Raw genomic sequence first — 20,188 nt, 5'->3', positions numbered from 1 at the left:
CTTAGTAAAAAATGTTCCCTAGCAAAAAATGAGAAAAACCCAAGGTATAAAAAAGAATCGAGAGTTGGCACTCCTGGTAAGGCCTCTCCCTCACAGCCCCCCTCCCAAACCACCACCTGGAAAATGCTCCCCCTGCCCCCCGGGACAAAAAGGGTACAAGTTTTTACTTGCCTCCCTCCATTCCTCTTCAGAACCCCAGAGGTGCTGTCAGTGGATTTTCCTACCACTCCTTTCCTACCCCTTAAAACGGAATCTCGCCCCAACACACATGTACAGTTGACTAACCTGCTGGGGGCAGGGGGAGCTTCCCTTTGAGAAAATTGAGAGGGGATCTCTGCCTCTAGGGTGGGTCCTTCCACAGAAAATCGGCCCTTCAGAGGTGCCAAATCGGTGAGGGTCACCATCCCCCCAGGAGGAGCAAGAGGAGGGAGAGAGGGAGGGTGTGGATGGGGGAGGGCCCTGTCCCGCTGCTGAGCCTTCCCCCACTCTGGTTCTGCCGGGAAGAGGCCCCCTTCCCAGGCCTGCGGGGTGGCCGGACTTCAGGGGAAGGGCGGGAGCCTACAAGGACATCTCCAGCACCCACTCCTCCTGGCCCTGAAGCTGGCCGGTCTTCGCTGTATCCAACCCCTGAACCACTGCTGCCACCGTCATCTGAAACACAAGACAGGACACACAGCATTTGCAAGGCTTTTTAGTCATTGTGACGGGGGATGGGGGCAGTATGGACTGGTGGTTTCCAGTAACGCTGGGAGTCACTACAGGAGCAGAAGGGAAACCAGAGCACGTCATTCCAGCCCCGTTACCAAGCAAGACGCTGACATGTCGGGAGACGGAGGAGGCATTTCAAGCCAAGCGCAAGGTGAGCACGGGTCTGGGATGTCCTCCACGTGCACAGCACTTGGCACAGCAAAAGCTTTCGCTGTTGCTTCCCCACCTGCACCCTGGAGCAGGACCCTTGCGTCTGACTGCTCCATGCCTCCTCATCACCTCATCTGGCCAGCCAAGTCACACTGGCAGCAGAGCAAGGCCAGGATTGGTTGAGGTCGGTTAGAGGGCAAAGGAAGAGCCCTAAAGCGGGATCACAGCAAAGACCTGACTCATCCCGTGTCCTGCTTCCACTGTGGGGTGCCCACAAATAGCACATGAATGCAAGAACCTCCAGCTTCCTGCTCGCGTCCTCCAGCAACTGGTCCCAAAAGCCAGCCTGCCCCTGATCCTGGACTTAACATAGAGCTATCCTGACCCATAGCCACGGAGAGCCTCCTCTTCCATGGAAAGCATTCAGGCCTTGGGCTCCTTACTGCCATCACCTCAGAGGGTGGCTACCTGCTCCAGCCAAGCTGAAATCCTCATTTAAAAATGAGGATGATTCATGGAGAAAGCCTCCCCCGTCATCCTCTGCAAAGTGGGGGTGGTTTGGGGTGCTAGGTGGGCTGGGGACGGAGCCTCACCTGCATCCTGGAAATCGATGTCTTGCCCACTGCAGGCCCCCACCAAGCGAGACGTGGCACTGCGTAGAGCCAGGACATGTTGGCGTGTGGGCATATCAGGCCGCGAAATGTCCACCTCCACCTCAGGGTTGTTGATCTGGTTCACCAGCCCATCACCCGTCACGTCTGGGAGGTACCTGGATGGTCAGTGCAGGGAAAACAATGGCCAAATGTGGGTGGAGGGAGCCTAATCCTTACATAAATGGCGCAGCTCAGCTGGGGTGCACACACTGCACACACAGAGACACCCCCCTACACACGGCCCCTACACAAAGATGCCATCCACAGGCTTAAGAGCCTTCCTCCCTCACATTTTCATCCAGAGATTCCTAGTTTTAATCCTTCCCTCTACCGCCCACCCACCCCCCGCCAGCCCCACATGCAAAGCAATACATTTTTTTAGAACTTTTTTTATAACTCCTGACTGCTGCTCAGGAGGTAAGGGCGCAGGGGAGAGGCCCATCCTTGCTGCCTCCCCATCCCACCTCCGCAAACAAAAGCCCTGCAAATGCCATGCCCCCTCCTTCCCTCCCGAGTCCCGCCCTCCCATCTCTGCAAGAGGCTACCTGCCCCTTGCCTGCCCGTTCCAGCAGCTGCCCTCATTGGTGACATCGGCAGCCAGCTTCTCGTCGCTGCAGAGAGTGTGGGGCAGCAGCACCCAGAAGCGCCTCATACGGTGCAGCTTCTCCTTCACATCCAGCACCTGGCCAGGGAGAAGAGGGGTCCATTAGGGACAACCTGAGGTTCTCTCTCAGGATCTCCGGAACAAATGCATTCTCCTTTCCAGTCTGCATGGAGCATCCCTGCTAGGGGCCCCCCAGAGCAGGTGCCCTCCCACCTCCCTTCCAGCAACTCAGCACCACGAGGCAGCCCCCACTTGCTGCAAGGGCAAGGACGGGGTCAAGTGGCAATCCCACTGATGGGTGATCTTTCACAGTGACATTGTCCTCATGGAGTGGGATTCCTCCCCCCTCCCCGCCAAATCATACAATGCAATGGAGTTGCAAGAGGGATTATGCAGCACCATTCACGTAACTCATGAAAGTAGAAGAGCAGATATACACATGTGCTGAACCCAGGGCCGGTGCCAGACTATTTTGCGCCCTAGGCAAGGGGAGCTACTTGCACACACACACACACCCAAAAAAATTGAGCTCCAACACTGCTATTTGCACTGTTGAGTGGTGGAATTTACAACACTGTGGTCCCGATCCTATTCATTCACCCTTAGCCCCAGTGCAGGAGCTACACATTTATTTATTAAAAAAAAAACTAATTGTGGGTCGTCCACAAGTGATATGTTGTGCAATCTTATGTGTGTCCACTCGGAAGTAAATCCCATTGAATTCAATGGGGCTCACTCCCGGGCAAGCGGGTTTTAGGAGTGCAGCCTTCGCTTTCTGTGGTGCAGGCCAGGCTTCATGTTGAAACGTTGTGCAGATGTATTTTATTATATTGTATTATTTAATTTGTGTTTTAGTTCTAGTTATTTAAATTATTGAAGGTCCCCCTAGAGGACGAGGTTAAGAGATGACTCATGAATATAAATAATGGCTAAATAAAGAAATGGAGAAGGTCCTGGGTTCAATTGCTGCCACCTTCAGTTAAAAGAAGCCTCAGGAGAGTTAAACCTCCTCTGACAGGAGCTACCTGTCGGAGGAAGAGGAGGAGGAGAAAGTTCCAGACTAAGATGCTGAGTACAACTGCATAAATCCAAATCCAAGCAAGGGCAGCTTATCTCATGGCTGGACTAGAAGGAGAAGTTTCGCTCGGGAGGGTCCTCCTATGCTGTAAAGGCTGCCCTTATCCTGAAAGACGGGGGAGTTCCTAAAGAAAACAGAGGGGAGGGGAGCACAGACGCCAAACACCCAGGGTTTCTCTTGGGAACCTGCCCTGAGCCAGCCATGGCAGCAAGGGGCGGCAATGCAAAGGACACTTCTGAACATGTCCAGAGGAGCTATAGCTGTCTTTGCCAACCTGGTGCCCACCAGATGTTTGGGTCTTCAACTCCCATCCGCTTTGGCCAGCATGGTTAACGGTCGAGAATGCTGGGAGTTATAGGCAGGAAGGCACCAGAGATTGGGGAACGCTGAACTATGGTATATGCTAGCTGTGGATGGTGGGACTTGTAGTCCAACACAAGGGGGAGGCAGCTTGGGGACAGCTGAGCTATAGCAACACCACTGCTCCCCACTACCGCCCCTAATTAGGAGCTTCCAATTTGGAGCGTCACACAAACTTGGGTGCTGATCTCGATCTCTCTCCCACTCACACACCTCTCTTCCTTTTTATCCATCTTTTGCCACGGTATAAAGGCTGGGGAAGGCGGGGTGTTGCCGCCCCTCAATCTAGCACCTGTCACACCTTAACCTGACGCCACCCTCCAAGGGGGCAGTGGACATGTAGTGTCTCTTCCAGCCGGATCCTACCCATGACTTTACCGGGAAGTATGTTCCAACTCTAGGAGTTTCTTCCCAGTATCAGGGAGAAGAGCTTGCACCCAGGCAACACCAGGAATTACTCAGAAGTAAGCCCCATAAGGCTGCGCCAGCAGTTGAGTGCACAGCCACCAGCGGCAGGGTCTCAGAGCCCAGGAGGTGGGATCAGGCCGCAATCGGATGTGTGCCTCTCCGGGAGTCATGTGCTCCCGCGGGACCTGCAGAAAGGATAGGGCTGCTCAGATTCCTCCGAGTTCAGCTCAGCCCAGCCCACTGGCTCCCTGCTCTCGGGGAGACCAGGCAGCGGGGCTCTTTACCAGCCCAAACTTGGGCCCCTCCAGCCACATCTCGCTGCTTGCCAGCTGCAGTCAAGTCGCCTTGCCAGCTCTGGCCATGTTTGTGTGCAGCCACCCACTCCCTCGGCCGGGAGAGGGCTGTGATGATGAGGGTCAGCCGCGCCAGGTGCCCCTCTGAAGTCTGCACCCTAGTCGGCTGCCTAGTTGGCCTAATGGTAGCGCCGGCCCTGCCTGAACCCCATTTTCAAGGTCTAGGAAACCATTTGTGGTGATGAAATAGGCTGCTGGTTAAATAGCAGCCATAAAAATTGGGTTTACACTATATTTCCACCTTCAGAACATGACTGTAGAAGTCAGATTTTGAAAATGGTGCCATACAATCCCCCTGAAACTCTTAGATTTGTGGGGGGCGGGCCAAGCTGGTCCAATGAGAACAATTTAGTTATCAATGCAAATGTTCACATAAGTCATTTGACTGGCAGAATTAACTTGGTTAATTGCATTCCCTTCCCCACCCTCACCCCACCCTCCTGACACCCCAAGACCCTTCGTGAGCCTTTTTATTCTCCCAGCATTTTAAGTCTATAAATAAATTTTAACTTGGTGTTTTAAATTTGTAATTTTGCATTGCTGCTGTTTTTATCTGGTTGAGCTTTTATATTGTATTTTATATTATGGTTTTATACTGTTGTTTTATACTTGGAATGTTTTTAATTTTTGTGAACCGCCCAGAGAGCTCCGGCTATTGGGCGGTATAGAAGTGTAATTAATAAATAATAAATAAATTGAGCCTCCCCCAGAACCCGCCGGGATCCCTGCTTCTGCAAGCTACCCTCCCTCCCTATTCTACTATCACAAGGGTTCTCAAACCTTCTTGCTTTAGAATTTCGCGGTTTTAATTGCATTTTTTAAGATTACTTTAAATTGATTTTTTTAAATGGGAGATTGCCAGGCTGCACAGCAAAGTGCTGCCCTTTATTTGGGTTCAAAATCTTGTGGGGGAGGGTGGTTCAAAACAGTGGTTTCATATTCTGGGGCTGCAGCAAGAAAGCAGCTGGCATAGCTCTCCAGAAAGTCCACCAGGCCCAAATGCCAGGCTCCAAGGAGGTGCCTCCTCACAGTGAGGCGCTATGAGCCAAGTAGTCCTGGAGACTGCCTGCACCACCAGCCCACAGGCAGTTCCTGTGGTCACTTCACCCACAAGGACATCTCCAAGTAAGGACATTTCCATGCAGTGGTGGATGAGGACAGCAGGAGAGGTGGGAACCATGTGCCCTCCCTAGGGTGACCACATGCCCGGTTTTGCCCAGACAAGTTCAGAAAACAGAGGGCAAACCAGGTCTGGGGGGAAATCCCATATTTTGGGGGGAAATCCGGAAAAATCACTGTGGCAGAGGCTGGAAAGGCCCATTCTGACATTTCCGGAAATGGGCCTTCCCAGCCTCTGCCGTGGCCCATCCAGGACTTCTCTTGGCCAGCGCAATGTCCCTGGCCAAGGAAAGGCTTGGATCACTGGTCAGGAGGGGCTGGGAAGGCTCCCATTGCCCACCTGGGCCTTCTTGGGGTGAGACAATTCTTTGGGTCTCCGGGTGGAAGGCTCCCATCCCTGTGGTGGTCGGGAGCGTGTAAGCTGCATGGCAGTAGTGGCAGGTAGCCCAGCTTGGCCCAGCCCAGCTCCTAGAGCCACAGCTCAGGCTGGCATGGCTGGTGGGTGGTTGGCCAGTGGTGCCCAAGGCAAGCAGCTGTGGCCATCAGCAGCTACTACAGGACAACAGCAGCATGGGGCAAGGTGGTGGTGATGGTAAGTTCCTATAGCTATAGCACAAAATGCACTATGAGTTTGTATTGTAAATACTATTGATAAATATAAAAGGAACTAAAAATTAATGCTGCAATCCTGTACCCACTTACCTGGAAGAAAGCCTCATTGTACTCAATGGGACTTCCTTCTGTGTAAACATGTGCAGAATTGTGCTTTAAATATATCTAACTGCCCACCACAACCTCAAGATCTTTTTCTCAGTCAGTCACCACTAGCTCAGAGCCCATCACGTTATACTTCAATTTGGGGTTTTCTGCCCCAACAGTCATCGTTTTACACTTGTTTGCATTGAACCACATTTGCCATTTTGCTGCCATTCTCTCAGTTTAGAGAGATCATCCACATCATCATTTTTTTGGTATGCTGCTTTTGTATAGTAAAATCATGTCCCCTTTGGAGCTCTTTGCTGTTCCTTTTTGTTTTAACGAGCCTAAATAATTTGGTGTCAGCAACAGACCTGACTACCACACTGCTCATCCCTAACACCACATCTTTTATGAATAAGTTGGAAAGCATTGGTCCCTTTACAGATCCTTGGGGGACGCCACCATTTACTCCCCTTCATTGCAAGAAGTGGTTATTTATTGTTGTTCTCTGCCTCCTGTTCTTTAATCAGCTTCCGCTCCAAAAGAGAACCTGTCCCCTTATCCCACGACTGTTACATTTGTTGTGGAGTCTTTGGTGGGGGAGTTTGTCATGAGCCTTTTCAAAGTTCAGGTAAACTGTCATCCTGTTTCCATGTCACAGTTGCTGGGGATGAGTGGAGCACACAAACCACGCACTCATCGTTTCCATGTTTTGTCTTGTTTTTAACAACCCAGAATAACCCCTAAACAACCCAGAGTTTCTGGGTTTGCCTATCATGAATCAATTAATTGAAATAAAAAATGGCTTAGGGGCTTCTCCTGAAGGACTTCTTGTATATGCTTGTACATTTTTCATCTTTCATAACACTTTCCACTAATTGGAACAGATGTTAAGCTAGTAGGCTTGTAATTTCCTGGATCCTCCTGGATCTCTTTCTGAAAATTGGTATTACATCAGCCATTCTCCAGTCCTCTAGTACAGAGGCTAATTTTAGGGACATAGGACATATTTTTGTTAAACGATCAGTAATTTCACTTTTTAATTCTTTAAGAGTTATAGGATGGATATCATCTTGACCTGGATTTCTTGGTTTACAGTTTGTCAATAGGTCAGAAACTTAATCTTTTGTCACTACTTTTTGTCTTAGTTCCTCAGACACCCTTCCTGAAAACACTAATTCAGACACAGGTATCTGCTGCGTTTTCCATAGTGAAGACAGATGGACTAACTTAAGTTGCATTGTTTTAAATTGGTCTACTCAAAGTATGACTGAGTATGGATCCATGTAGGAGGAGCAGGGCTCTTGGTACCTACCAGCCGATCCAGGTTGGTTCCTGCAGCAGTGGTTGGTTTCTCCTCAGGAGAGTAGGTTCGGAAGCGGCGTTTGGTTTCTTCACGTGTGGCACGGCGGGAGCGGCCAGGGACTGGTCGTGGGCTGCCACAGCTCTGAAATACCTGAAGGTGGAGGGTGTTAATCTGGTGCTAAAAGGGTTAAATTATGCTGCAAGAAGAAGGTTACTTCAAGTGAAATATGGATGATCTGATCTGGAATGGGGTGGCTTGAGTGAGGGTTTTGGGGAGATTTACAAGAAGAACCCCTAAAAAGACCCCATACTCATATCTGAAATAGCCCCAGAAGTATATTCCAGACTCCTAAGCCATGGACACAAAGACCTTGAAGTTTGATTCTATGCTAATCAATATTATACCAATAACTAAGACTTTAAAGACATGCAGGACTGTCTTTGAAGAAAGGGGAAAAAACCACAGTGGACATTTTAAAAAGCGGCTTCTCAGAGTACGGCCAAGGCCACAGTATGCTGAGAGAGTGTGTGAGTGTGCTGGCAGAGAGCTGAGCATGCTCAGATAGTGTCCACTAGGAGGGAAAGTTGTTTTGAAATCTTGTGGTAGCACCTGCTGATAAGAACTGTCCTAACTCAAAGTTGGGCATGAGAAGCAACAATACTGAGCAAACAGGACACCTGGAATATGACCTAACATGACCTAATGAGGAACACAAACTCAAAGAACATTGATTCTGGTTCCTGACTTGGAGCTAAGCAGAAGCAGGGAAGAGCAGCTGGCCCAGCTCAAGTAGGAGCTATAAAAGTAAGCCAGATTCCCAGGGAGCGAGCAAACAGGAAGAGCAAACAGGAGTTTGACAGGGGGAGTTCGGCAGGGGAGGCCAAAGGGGAGGCCTCTAAAAAAATAAACAAAATAAAAAATAATAATAAAAAATAAAAATAAAAAAGAGGTGGGGGAAAAAAAGAAAAACATAAAGAGAAAAAAACCCCACCACCAAACAAAAGCAAACCCCCCCCCAAAAGATTACTTTCCCTTAAGACATCCTCATATAGTTGTGTACCTTCAGAGAGGACACAACATAGCAAAGGCAATTCTACTATAATCAAAAAGGAAAAAAACCAAAGCAGAAATCGACATTATGGATGGAAAGGAGTCCCTAGAGGTGGTGACCTGCAAAGGGTGTGCAATGTTCGTGTTTCTGCCTGAGCTCAACATGGCGTATACCTGCAACAAGGGCAAGCTGGTGGCACTTTTGGAAGAAAAAGTGAGAGGACTTGAGCGGCGAGTGTCCACCCTCCAAGGAATAAGAGAAGTCGAGGAGTTCTTAGACCGAATGGTGGAACTGCAACAGCAACAAGAAGCACATGAGATTGAAGAACAACAGCCAGCTGAAGCAGAAGTAGAGTATGCTGAGGGGAGGAAAGCCAATGAAGAGGAAACTCCCTGGAAAAGAGTGACAGTTAGGAGAGGAGGAATTAGAGGGCGTTCTGCACCAGTGGAGCCATTGGAGTTAAGCAACCGCTTTCAGCTTCTGGAGAATGAGACTGAAGGACAGTTTGCAGAGGAAGAAGTACAGGAGACACCATGCAACAGTGACCAAGAGACAGAAGGTAGGTCAACCAAGAAGAAGAGAAGAGTAGTCGTTGTGGGAGACTCCCTGCTGCGTGGGATTGAAACCCAAGTATGTCGTGAAGACCCATGGACTCGCCAGGTGTGCTGTCTCCCTGGAGCACAGATTAGAGATGTGACTGAAGGGTTACCGAAGCTCATAAAGCCTACGGACACATACCCCTTTCTTCTCATCCATGTGGGAACAAATGATGTCGCCAAGCAGAGCTACGAAGAAATCATTTCAGACTTTGAAGTTCTGGGAAGGAAACTGAAGAACTTTGGGGCCCAGGTTGTTTTCTCATCCATCCTCCCGGTTCTTGGAAGAGGATTAGAAAGGGGGGGAAAATACTCCGGATGAACGACTGGCTTCGAAGGTGGTGCCATCGTGAGAGTTTTGGATTCTGGGACCACGGGCTACGCTACTTGGAACATGGACTGCTGGCAAGGGATGGGTTGCACCTCACAAGGGCTGGAAAGAATGAGTTCGGCCACAGCATGAAGAACTTCATCAGGAGGGCTTTAAACTGAATCTTATGGGGGTGGGAGACGTAAATTTTGAGGCAACAATGGATGAAGGCCAATGCACCACAGTACAGAGAACAGCTCCAACAGTGTCCCAAAATAGTGTCTGCAACAAGGTAGGAACAAAGCCAGACTATAAAACACATGGTCTTTGATGTCTATATACTAATGCCCAGAGAATGAGAAACAAACAGAATGAACTTGAACTCTTATTACATGAAGGCAAATACGACTTGATAGGTATAACTGAAACTTGGTGGGATGACTCCCATGACTGGAATACAGCAATTGAAGGATATAACTTGTTCAAAAAGAACAGAAGAAATAGAAAGGGAGGTGGAGTTGCACTATATGTTAAAAATACCTATCCCTGCACAGAAATACAGGCAGATGAGATTGGGAGCCCCGTCAAGAGCATCTGGATTAAAATAAATGGGGCAAGGAATAAAAAGAATATGATAATCGGAGTCTACTACCGACCACCCAATCAAGGAGAAGACGAGGACGAAACTTTTGAGAAACAAATTGCCAGTGTTTCAAGGAAGTGTGATGTAGTAGTGATGGGGGACTTCAATTACCCTGATATCTGTTGGGAGACCATTACTGCCAAAAGCGGCCCTTCCAAGAAATTCCTGACATGTACGGGTGATAACTTTCTCCTACAGAAAGCGGAGGAAGGAACTAGAGGATCGGCAATCCTTGACTTGTTATTGACCAATAGGGATGACTTAGTGGATAAAGTGGCAGTTACGGGAACTCTGGGGGAAAGTGACCACGTCATACTTGAATTCTTGATTATGAAGGAGACAAAAGTCGAGCGTAGCCATACACGTACTCTGGATTTTAGGAAATCTGATTTTAATAAACTCAGAACTATAATAAGTAAGGTCCCTTGGCAAGGGAGCCTAAAGAGAAAAGGAGTGCAGGATGGGTGGGAGTATTTAAAAAATGAAATTTTAAAGGCATAGTTACAAACAATTCCAACAAGGAGAAAAGATAGAAGACAACAGAGGAAACCAATGAGGCTCCACAAAAAGCTTATTGATGAACTGAAAACAAAAAGGGATACATATAGGAAGTGGAAGGAAGGCCAGGCTACAAAAGAAGAGTACAGACAAGTGGCGCAGAAGTGCCGAAATGGCGTCAGGAAGGCTAAAGCTGTGAATGAGCTGAGATTAGCGAGGGACATTAAAAGCAATAAAAAGGCTTTCTTCAGATACGTGAGTAGTAAAAGACAGAGGAAAGAAATGGTGGTTCAACTGCTTAATGAGGATGGCAAATTGATAACAGATGACAAAGAAAAGACTGAAGTGCTCAATTCCTACTTTGCCTCGGTCTTCTCCCAAAAGCGGGTCTATGACCCCCCTGGGAAAAGTGAAGCAGAAGTTGAGGGGGCAGGATTGCAGTTTGAGATTGATAAACAAATGGTCATAGAACACCTAATTTCCTTGAATGAGTTCAAATCTCCAGGGCCCGATGAACTGCATCCAAGAGTAATGAAGGAGCTAGCGGAAGAACTCTCAGAGCCTTTGTCTATTATCTTTGCAAAATCATGGAAGACGGGTGAGGTGCCGGACGACTGGAGGAGGGCTAACGTCCCTATCTTCAAAAAGGGCAAAAAGGAGGAACCTGGGAACTACAGACCAGTCAGACAGACATCCATCCCTGGGAAAATTCTGGAGCAGATTATAAAGAAGTCAATCTGTAAACACCTTGAAATCAATGCAGTGATTACTAGAAGCCAACATGGATTTGTCAGGAACAAATCCTGTCAGACTTATTTGATCTCATTTTTTGATAGGATAACCTCCCTTGTGGACTGTGGGAATGCTGTGGATGTCATATATCTTGACTTCAGCAAAGCTTTTGACAAAGTACCACATGACATTCTGATTAACAAACTAGCTAAAAGTGGGCTAGATGGAACAACTATTAGGTGGATCCACAGTTGGCTACAGAATCGGACTCAAAGAGTACTTATCAATGGAACCTTCTCAAACTGGGGAGAGGCAACGAGTGGGGTGCCGCAGGGCTCAGTCCTGGGCCCAGTGCTCTTCAACATTTTTATTAATGATTTGGACGAGGAAGTGTAGGGAACGCTGATCAAATTTGCAGATGACACAAAATTGGGTGGGATAGCTAATTCTCTGGAAGACAGAAACAAAACTCAAAGTGATCTTGATAGGCTGGAGTGCTGGGCTGAAACCAACAGCATGAAATTTAATAGGGATAAATGCCAAGTTCTACATTTAGGGAATAGAAACCAAAGGCACAGTTACAAGATGGGGGACACTTGGCTCAGCAATACTACAAACGAGAAAGATCTTGGAATTGTTGTAGATCACAAGCTGAATATGAGCCAACAGTGTGATATGGCTGCAAGAAAGGCAAATGCTATTTTGGGCTGCATTAATAGAAGTATAGCTTCCAAATCACGTGAGGTACTGGTTCCTCTCTATTCGGCCCTGGTTAGGCCTCATCTAGAGTATTGTGTCCAGTTCTGGGCTCCACAATTCAAGAAGGACGCAGACAAGCTGGAGCGTGTTCAGAAGAGGGCAACCAGGATGATTAGAGGTCTAGAAACAAAGCCCTATGAAGAGAGACTGAAAGAACTGGGCATGTTTAGCCTGGAGAAGAGAAGATTGAGGGGAGACATGAGAACACTCTTCAAATACTTAAAAGGTTGTCACACAGAGGAGGGCAAGGATCTCTTCTCGATCCTCCCAGAGTGCAGGACACAGAATAACGGGCTCAAGTTAAAGGAAGCCAGATTCCAGCTGGACATCAGGAAAAACTTCCTGACTGTTAGAGCAGTGCGACGGTGGAATCAGTTACCTAGGGAGGTTGTGGGCTCTCCCACACTAGAGGCATTCAAGAGGCAGCTGGACAACCATCTGTCAAGGATGCTTTAGGGTGGATTCCTGCATTGAGCAGGGGGTTGGACTCGATGGCCTTGTAGGCCCCTTCCAACTCTGCTATTCTATGATTCTATGATTCTATGCACGCTGGGGACTCGGCGGCGGCAGGATCGCAGGCCAGGGGACATGGGGTGGGTGGGAAATGGAGGCCAGGAGACATGGGGTGGGTGGAAAACAGAGGCCAGGGGACATGAGGGGGTGGGAAACGGAGGCTGGGGACATGGGGGTGGGAAATGGAGGACATTAGGAGATCGGTGGATTGGAGGCTAGGGGAGATCATGAGGAGTGGAAATTGGGGGAAGGGGGAGCAGGGGACCCATTTTTTTTTAAAAAAAAACCACCTACCTTTTCCGGTGGTGCACTCCTGCGCACACGGCCCCTTTAAACTAAAAAAAAATGGTGGATGCGATAGGTCCTTCTAGCAGGACTTTTAGCGCAGGCTGGCCCCTCCTCCCACATGGATTCCCCAGTAGGTCTAGCAAGGCCCCTTGATAGCAGGGAACTCTTAACGATGAGAGATTTGTGGGTTGAAAAGAACAGAACAGTAATTATATATATATATATATATATATATATATATATATATATATATATATGCTAGCCATGATTTCTATTATGCTTCTAATTGTCCTAATTGCATTGTATGCAGAAATTTGTTTTACATGTTTATCATTACGTAGTTCTGTTATTCTCCAATACTGTGTGAACAATAAATGTATGTTTTGTAGTACCACTTTGTATTATTTAACCTGAGAAAAGTTTCAAGGACCACAACCTATATATAATCTATTCTTAAAGCCAAACACATTTGGTAAAGATTTGCAAGTCTATCCTTGAGTGGGGTCTGTCCTTTAAAGCCATTGCATTCTCTCTTGATCTGGTGAATCTCAGATACCCCTGTTCAAGTTTGGGGAACAAGCTAGTCAAATAGAATGGGAAAGATTAACCTGTCTCATAAGGGCTTGTGAGTTTCAGAAACACATTTAGCCTTCCAAGTCTGTTTTACAAGCAATACTTTAGCCTTTTTTGTTTGTTTTGGTTTTCTATGCTGGGCCTAGAAATGAGGCAGAATGAGAAATTAGGTAGAATGAGGCAGCTGCCTGCAGCAGTAGATGCTAGGATAGGGTGGGAAGGGGAGCACGGATGAGACTTCGAGGGGAGGTGCCACATGGCCTACCCAGGGCCCCTTACCTAGCCTGCTGCTCCCTCAGGTGCAGTAGAGAATGCTCTCCTGTCCCCAGCTAAAGCCAGATTCTACTGCCAACCAGGTGGGCTTCTGCCTGTGGAACAGAGGTGCCAGCTTGTCTGTCTCAAGCAACAACATGCCCTGTTTTTGTACTTTACATGTAGTCATCCACTTCTGGGGGCGGGTTGGTGGTGGTGGTGCAATCTTAAAAGGAGAATGGTCAGCATTTCCCTGCTGCGCCGCCCCCCAACACATGCAGAAGGGTGTACCATGCTCACTTTGGCTGATGTCTGCATGCCGTGCTCCTGCAGATACATGATAGCCTCGGAGATCTTCACTCCAATTGAGTCAGCCGCCAACTCAAAGTTAAAGGGTCCTCCGAGACGCTCAGCCAGCTGGGTCAGTGCATCTTGGAGGAAGGAAAAGAAGGGGAGAGGGTTACATTGTGGGCGATGGGGTCTTGCACTTAGACAGTGACAGCAAGGCTGGTCCATGGGCCCCCAGCAAGCTCCACGGCTGAGCGGGGAGTTGTGCCCGCGTCCATTGCTCTGCCACAGCACCACGCTGAGCCCCCCTGCAAGCTGCTCCACTGTGAGAGGAACCTGCTTGAGGGAAAGGTCTCCCCGCAGCACTGGGCTATTCCAGTGGGTCCCCTCTATGAACACAACCCTGCTCCCCCACCCCACCAACCTTATGCTCCCCACACCCTCCAATCTCACCGAGGAATCGCTCCCATTCGGGGTCCATTTCGGTGGTGCTTGCCAGGCAGCCTTTCATGACATTGAGGCAGAATCCATTGCAAGCCTTAAGAGCTGGGCTTCCATGGCAGAGCGGGCAGTAGGAGAGACGCATGTGTGCCCGGCGGCACTCCCCACTGGGGGACAGCTGTGGGGAGAGAGAAGGGAGCCAGGCTGAGCATTCTGTGTCCCCCGCAGCTGCTCCAAACATGAAAGCACACAGGAATAGAGGGGGCAGAAAGGGAGACGGTTTCTCAGCCAAAGGCTTTCCGTTGCTTCACGTGAGTTCCAGAGAACCAAAGTTTTGCAATGAGCGCACACCTCAATCTAGGAAGCCCTATAGGAAGGCCCCCCCAAAAGTTTTGCCCCTGAGGGTTACATGTGGCAGGTGATCAGTGCTGGACAGTGCCTGGGCTGGTGGGTGAAGTCAAAGCTGGTATCCCCCTCTCTCCCCATTCATTCATGGAGAGGATGGTGCACATGGGGTGAGAGGCCAGATCATGCTCCATCCAGCCCACCAAACAGCCACTGGAATGGAGAGGAAGAGGCCTAGGGAAAGCCACCCTCCTCCTCCTCCTCCTCCTCACCAAAACTGTTTATAACATAAAACACTTTCCCAATGTCTTCTACTGTTTGAAACAGACAGGGCTGGCCCTCCCATGAGGCAGGGTGTCTCTCCTGCTCAGACTGTGGTTTGGGAGGACCACGGATCACCCGCTGAAGCAGATGCTAAAGCAGGGGAGTGGGAAGCAGCTTCCTTGCCAGCCTGCCCAATCTCTTGTTCTTGGAGAGTCCCCGGAACAAGAGATCACTTGGCTGAGTGGCCTCTTCAGAGAGGGAGCTGTGCACACTCTCCCACCTCAGGCTGTGGGACATCTTGTGCTGCCACCGAAAGCAGAGCTTGGGAAGCTTTTTCATATCAGTGGCCACATTCCCCCAGGGGCTGCATACTAGCGCTGGGTGGGGCCAGAGCTGACAGTGGGTAGGGACAAGCTATTTCCTTTCCCTACACACACACACTTCTCTCTCCCCATCTTCCTCTCTGTTGTCTCTCTCGCATGCTGCTAATCAAAATCTCACCATGTCGCATGTAGTCTTAGAAAAGAACCTTTTCTTCAAAGCCTAGTTCTTACTGTGGGCGGGGGGATGAGGGGGGGCACAGACTGGATCAGAAGGCACTGTGGGCCAGATCCCATCCTGAGGCCACATGCACTCCACCCGTTTAAAGCAAACATTATTATCAGAACCTATTCTCCACAGATTGCACAGCTAACAGCAAATATAGATCGCAGATAGAACACCTCTGTCTCTGTTGTCAAAACATAGCGAAGGGTTGAAGCGCTCCATTAAGTCTTGCACTGTCTGCCAATGAAACTTCCTGAGGAGATGGAGTGCCAGGTGTTTCAGGCTGCCTCACTCCAATAAGTTCTGGGGTTTGCTGTTGCTATTGGCTAGTTCAGGAGACAGCAATGTTCACAGCAGGTGCTGAAACACCTCCACCCCATAGGAGGGATGTTCTGTCTGCTGCTGAACTAGGTTGGGGAGGGATCACCTTATACGGTTGTATAACTGACCAGGCACCTTTGCAGGTATTCTGTTATTGCCCTTCATACAGCATTGTGTGGGCTTTGGTTAAGAAGGAAATCTAGAAAGTTCATAGACTTGGGGTAGCCCTGGGAGGGCATTTGCCAGCTAACGGGGTGGTGGAGGAGGTGAGACAGGTATGGGAAAGTCAAGAGACATGGCGCAAACAGGGGTAGGGTGGGCAGGAGGGTCTCACCTGCCCCTCCCCTCCCAAATCACCACATATGCTATCTGATGCTGGAGGGCACAGCATCAGCATCCCACAGCCAGAGGCAGTGCCCCCTCACCTTGACTGCCTGGGCAACCACATCTCGCCCAGTTGCCAGGCCCTGAACAAAGGCCCGAGCGGCAATGAAGGCCCGGGTCACCTGGAGAGAAGCAGAAGAGAGGGGGAAGAGCAGTCAGAGCAGCACTGCACACCAGCTCACACACAGACACATGCCCCCCACCCCATAGCATGGAGACCTAGTGATGCAATGAGAGGAACTGTGAGCAGCTGCAAAGGAAAGGATTGAGTGGCGTGCTTGCCATTCAGAGGGCCTGGGGAGCACACACAGGTAGCCATCTGTGCCCAGAGTTGATGCAGGACTCAGATGAGTCAGGAAATCCAGTTTCTTTACTTATGATAAATGTTTACATCCTGTTTACATCCTGTCTACCTGACATAACTCTTGGTTTTCAGTCCAGGCCACATGGTCAAGCATGCATGAAACCACATTTCTGAAATGCTTTCCACTGCTAAACTGACTTCCCCCTCTGCCCCACACAACACAACCCAGCACCCAAAGGCCCACTGCACAGGTGGAGTCACAGCCATCTCTGCACGTGCTTGGCGGCAGCAGCAGTGGCTGCTGTGTGCGCAAAGGATCTATTGACTGAGGCACTCCTCAAATGCTGGCATAAAAAGAGGAACAGCTGCTACACAGCCCTCTCAGAACAGAGAAGCAGCATCTCTCCCCAAACAGGTTGGGCCAGGACCTCAAGGTGCTGCTCCCTGCTGCAGACCCCACTGCCGATCAGAGCAGGATAGGTGCATGGGTGGGAAACCACCTGACAACAGGCGCCACCTACAGGCCTCTTGAAGACAGGCAGGGGTTTATTTCTGGGGGCAGGAATGAGCTGTAAATTACTTAATTTTGTGCAAATTGCAGGCAGAATTTGTGCAAATTAAGCCATTTACAGCTGCAAGTTCTGCAAATTACGGTTACAATTTGTGCAAATTGTCACTGCAATTTCCGTTAATGGTGATTTTGGGGGCAGGGACAGAAATCTGTGAGTTGCCCGACTCATACAGACTGAGTTGGGGCAGCTGGCGGGTTAGTGAGCCAGATTCTGGAGGGCGAAGCTCCCCAGGGCCCCCTGAAAGGATTGACACAGTTGGTTCCATTGTCTCTGGCCATTAGGAAGTTCTTCCTGATGATCAACCAAATTCTGTCTGCCTGTACTTCCATGTCCTACAGTCTTCGATTAGAGAGAACAGGCTGCAGCTCTCTTCAGTGTGACACCTTTTAGGTACATGAAGGACTTCACTTCTAGTCCTTGGTCATCTTTGTTTCATTTTCCAAACTTATGAGGATTGAACCTTACTGATTTCAATGGCCTGAAGTGTGTCAGACTCCAAATGACATCACCCTCTTACACACACACACACTTCACATGTGAGTTTGGGCATGGCCAGGCTACCCAGGAGAGGTCATGTTGGGCTGTTTGAGCATCAGAGGTCTCAAGGGAGGAGGAACCAAAGGATTTTTCTGGTGGTAAATGAACGATACGGGATCCCAAGAAGGATTGGAACTCCGTGTGAGGATTTATTTGGAGGTGGGTGGACAGCGAGGGTGGGGGAGTGGGATGGCTGCTGCTCAGGAGGGGCTCTGTGTACCAGGTACCAGCAGCTCAGGAGGAGGGGGCCCTGAAGAAGGGAAAAGGTCACCTGCACTCGGAGCTGGCGAGGACTGTCCCCAAAGGCCCTCAGACCATCTGCCTGGCGCCCCACACATTCCAGATAGCCCTCAGGGAAGCTATACTGGGGGTTGAGCAGTGGCACCATCCGCTCCAAGAGGCGAGCCCAGAAGTCGCTTAGGGCCTCGTCCAGGCCAGGCCGGGCCCCTTGGAGGTGACGTCGCAGCTCCACAAAGAGTCCCTGGAAGAGACGGGCATGCTGAGAGTACAGTCGCCCGTAGGAGCGGGTGAACATGGCCTGGAGGGAGTGCTCAGCTCCTGCAAGAAGCTCCCGGAAGAAATCTGCAGATGGGAAGAAAGACATCGCGGAGAGGTTGGTTTCATGGGAGCCCAAGTTCAGTCCCAGAAATCATGCAAGGTAATAAAATTAGAAGGCTCCCAAGCATGTGCAGATGGCCTTTTCTTCCCCACCAGCCATAGCCATCCCAGGCTCCTAGAGGACTGAAGGGCTACCAAGTAGGCTCTAGCCCCAGCACCTACTGTAGATAAACTGAACAATTAGAGGAGGGTGTGGACAGGTTGGAGAGGGGTGGGCAGAAATTGGAAACGAGGGCTTTGGGTGCCTAGTGGGGGTTGGGGTGGCAGGGTGCACGTGCCTTTAGAATATGTGCCCAGAGGAGAGGACAGAGGACCCCGCCCCAGAGCTCCCTTGCAGTGCCAGATGCAGCAGCAGAAGGTCAAAAGGCAGAGGCTGATGGGGGGGGGAGCAATTAAGGGAAGGACAGGGAGGCTTATGGAGGAGCCAGGACTCCTGGGTGCTCCAGGAAGCCCAATCAAGCAGGTCCAATGGACAGGGTGAGCCCCACAGAAAACAGGATTGGGAGGGTGCCAGGACCCCTCCCCTCTCACCCTGAAAGCGACGCTGGCGGGAGGTGAGGGTGCTGAGCAGGAAGGCAGCGGCTCCCCCCACCAGGGCTTGCAGGTCCCCCTGGCTTTGTTCACTGAGGCGCTCCTCCGTCTCACTGGCGCAGCATGTGTAGTCCTGGGGGCAGATGCGCAGGTGCTCTCCTGGCGGGGAGGGGGGAGAGTGAGTCAGTCTGCCTCCCCCAGCCCCACTTCCTACTCCACCAAGCGGCTCAACAATTTCTTTGCAGGGGGGGGGATTATTTCACTCCTTCCCCTCCCCAGCTTCTTCCTTCACACCCACTGGATGGCTTCAATCTAAGTTGCCCAGACCACTTCAGAATAATTTGGGGTGGGCTAAAATAATTTACATGATGATAAAGCCATTGAAAGGGCCATTCCTTCCTTGCTTTCTCCTTCTCTCTGCCCCCCCCCCCACCGCCCATATAGACAACTAGTGGAAGCTGGCGGCTCAGATTTCACTGAGGCTGTGAATCCACTCCTGGTTTTGGCCAGAACCAGCCAGAACTCTAAAGGAGCGGTCCAATGTCCCGACCCCTTTCCAAACATTGTTTTCAGGACCTTGGATAGTTCTTTTAGAGTTTTGACTGGTTCTAACTGAACCCCAGAATAGATTTACAGCCCTACAGAAATCAGAGCTATGAGCCTTCACTACCCACAGAGAACTGGAGAGTCCTTCGGGGGGGGGGGGAGAGAGGCATGGAGTGTCCCCCTCCCCAGGGGAACGGAGAGGAGGAGCTATTGGATTCGTTTTGGGGGGCGGAGAAGGGGAGCGGAGCTGAGCAGAGGCAACCCAGTCTGGGGACCGGGGTGGGGGGGAGCTGTTTGTGAGGTCCTGAGCAGCTCTTCGGACGGATAGGTATCATTGCCGGCCTGCCTCCTCCCCGCTCCTCCCTTCGGGTAACGTCCTGGTGGAGAAAACGCCCCGCCGAAGCGAGGAAGGGGATTTAAGAGGCGCCCCCTCCAAGCAACTTGTGTTCAAGAAACTCCCAAAACAGAAGCAGGCTGGGGACGGGGTGGCGTGGCGGATCTCCTCCACGAGGCTCACCCCATCCAGCGTGGCGCGCCGAGAGGCACACCCGCCCCCCTCCGGGCTGAGGACCCCCAAGAAAGTTTGGTCGAAGCGCGCTCGGAGCCCCGGTGCGGGGGAGTGGAATATGGCGGGGGGCGTCGGGGGGCTTCCGAGGTGCCGCTGCGGGCAAATCCTCTTACCCGAGATGAGGCTGGGTGGGAGCGAGGCGAGCGCGAAGCCCCGACCCGCCAGCGCCTGCCGGCTCTCCGCGCAGCTCCGCGCCCCGCGAGCCTCGCCAGCAGCAGCGGCGGAACAAAGCAGCGCGCCCAGCGCCAGCAGCAGCAGCGGCGGCCCCAT

The 20,188-nt window shown here is 50.5% G+C and overlaps 1 protein-coding gene across 1 annotated transcript; it reads right to left on the bottom strand.

Moving 5' to 3' along the window:
* Positions 1-361: 361 nt before the first annotated feature.
* GPC2 (glypican 2) lies at positions 362-20,188 on the bottom strand. Its single transcript, XM_063137467.1, has 10 exons — positions 20,032-20,188; positions 18,805-18,963; positions 17,927-18,237; positions 16,284-16,364; positions 14,395-14,560; positions 13,954-14,084; positions 7,448-7,588; positions 2,057-2,193; positions 1,452-1,627; positions 362-651 (listed from the first exon to the last, which is right to left on the bottom strand). Exons 1-10 carry the CDS (start codon positions 20,186-20,188, stop codon positions 398-400), a joined length of 1,713 nt encoding a protein of 570 aa, XP_062993537.1. The 3' UTR covers positions 362-397.

Source organism: Elgaria multicarinata, chromosome 11, assembly GCF_023053635.1.
Source record: "Elgaria multicarinata webbii isolate HBS135686 ecotype San Diego chromosome 11, rElgMul1.1.pri, whole genome shotgun sequence".
NCBI lineage: Eukaryota > Metazoa > Chordata > Lepidosauria > Squamata > Anguidae > Elgaria > Elgaria multicarinata.
Note: the sequence above shows the minus strand (reverse complement) of the source record. Positions and strands in the feature narration are given on the sequence as shown.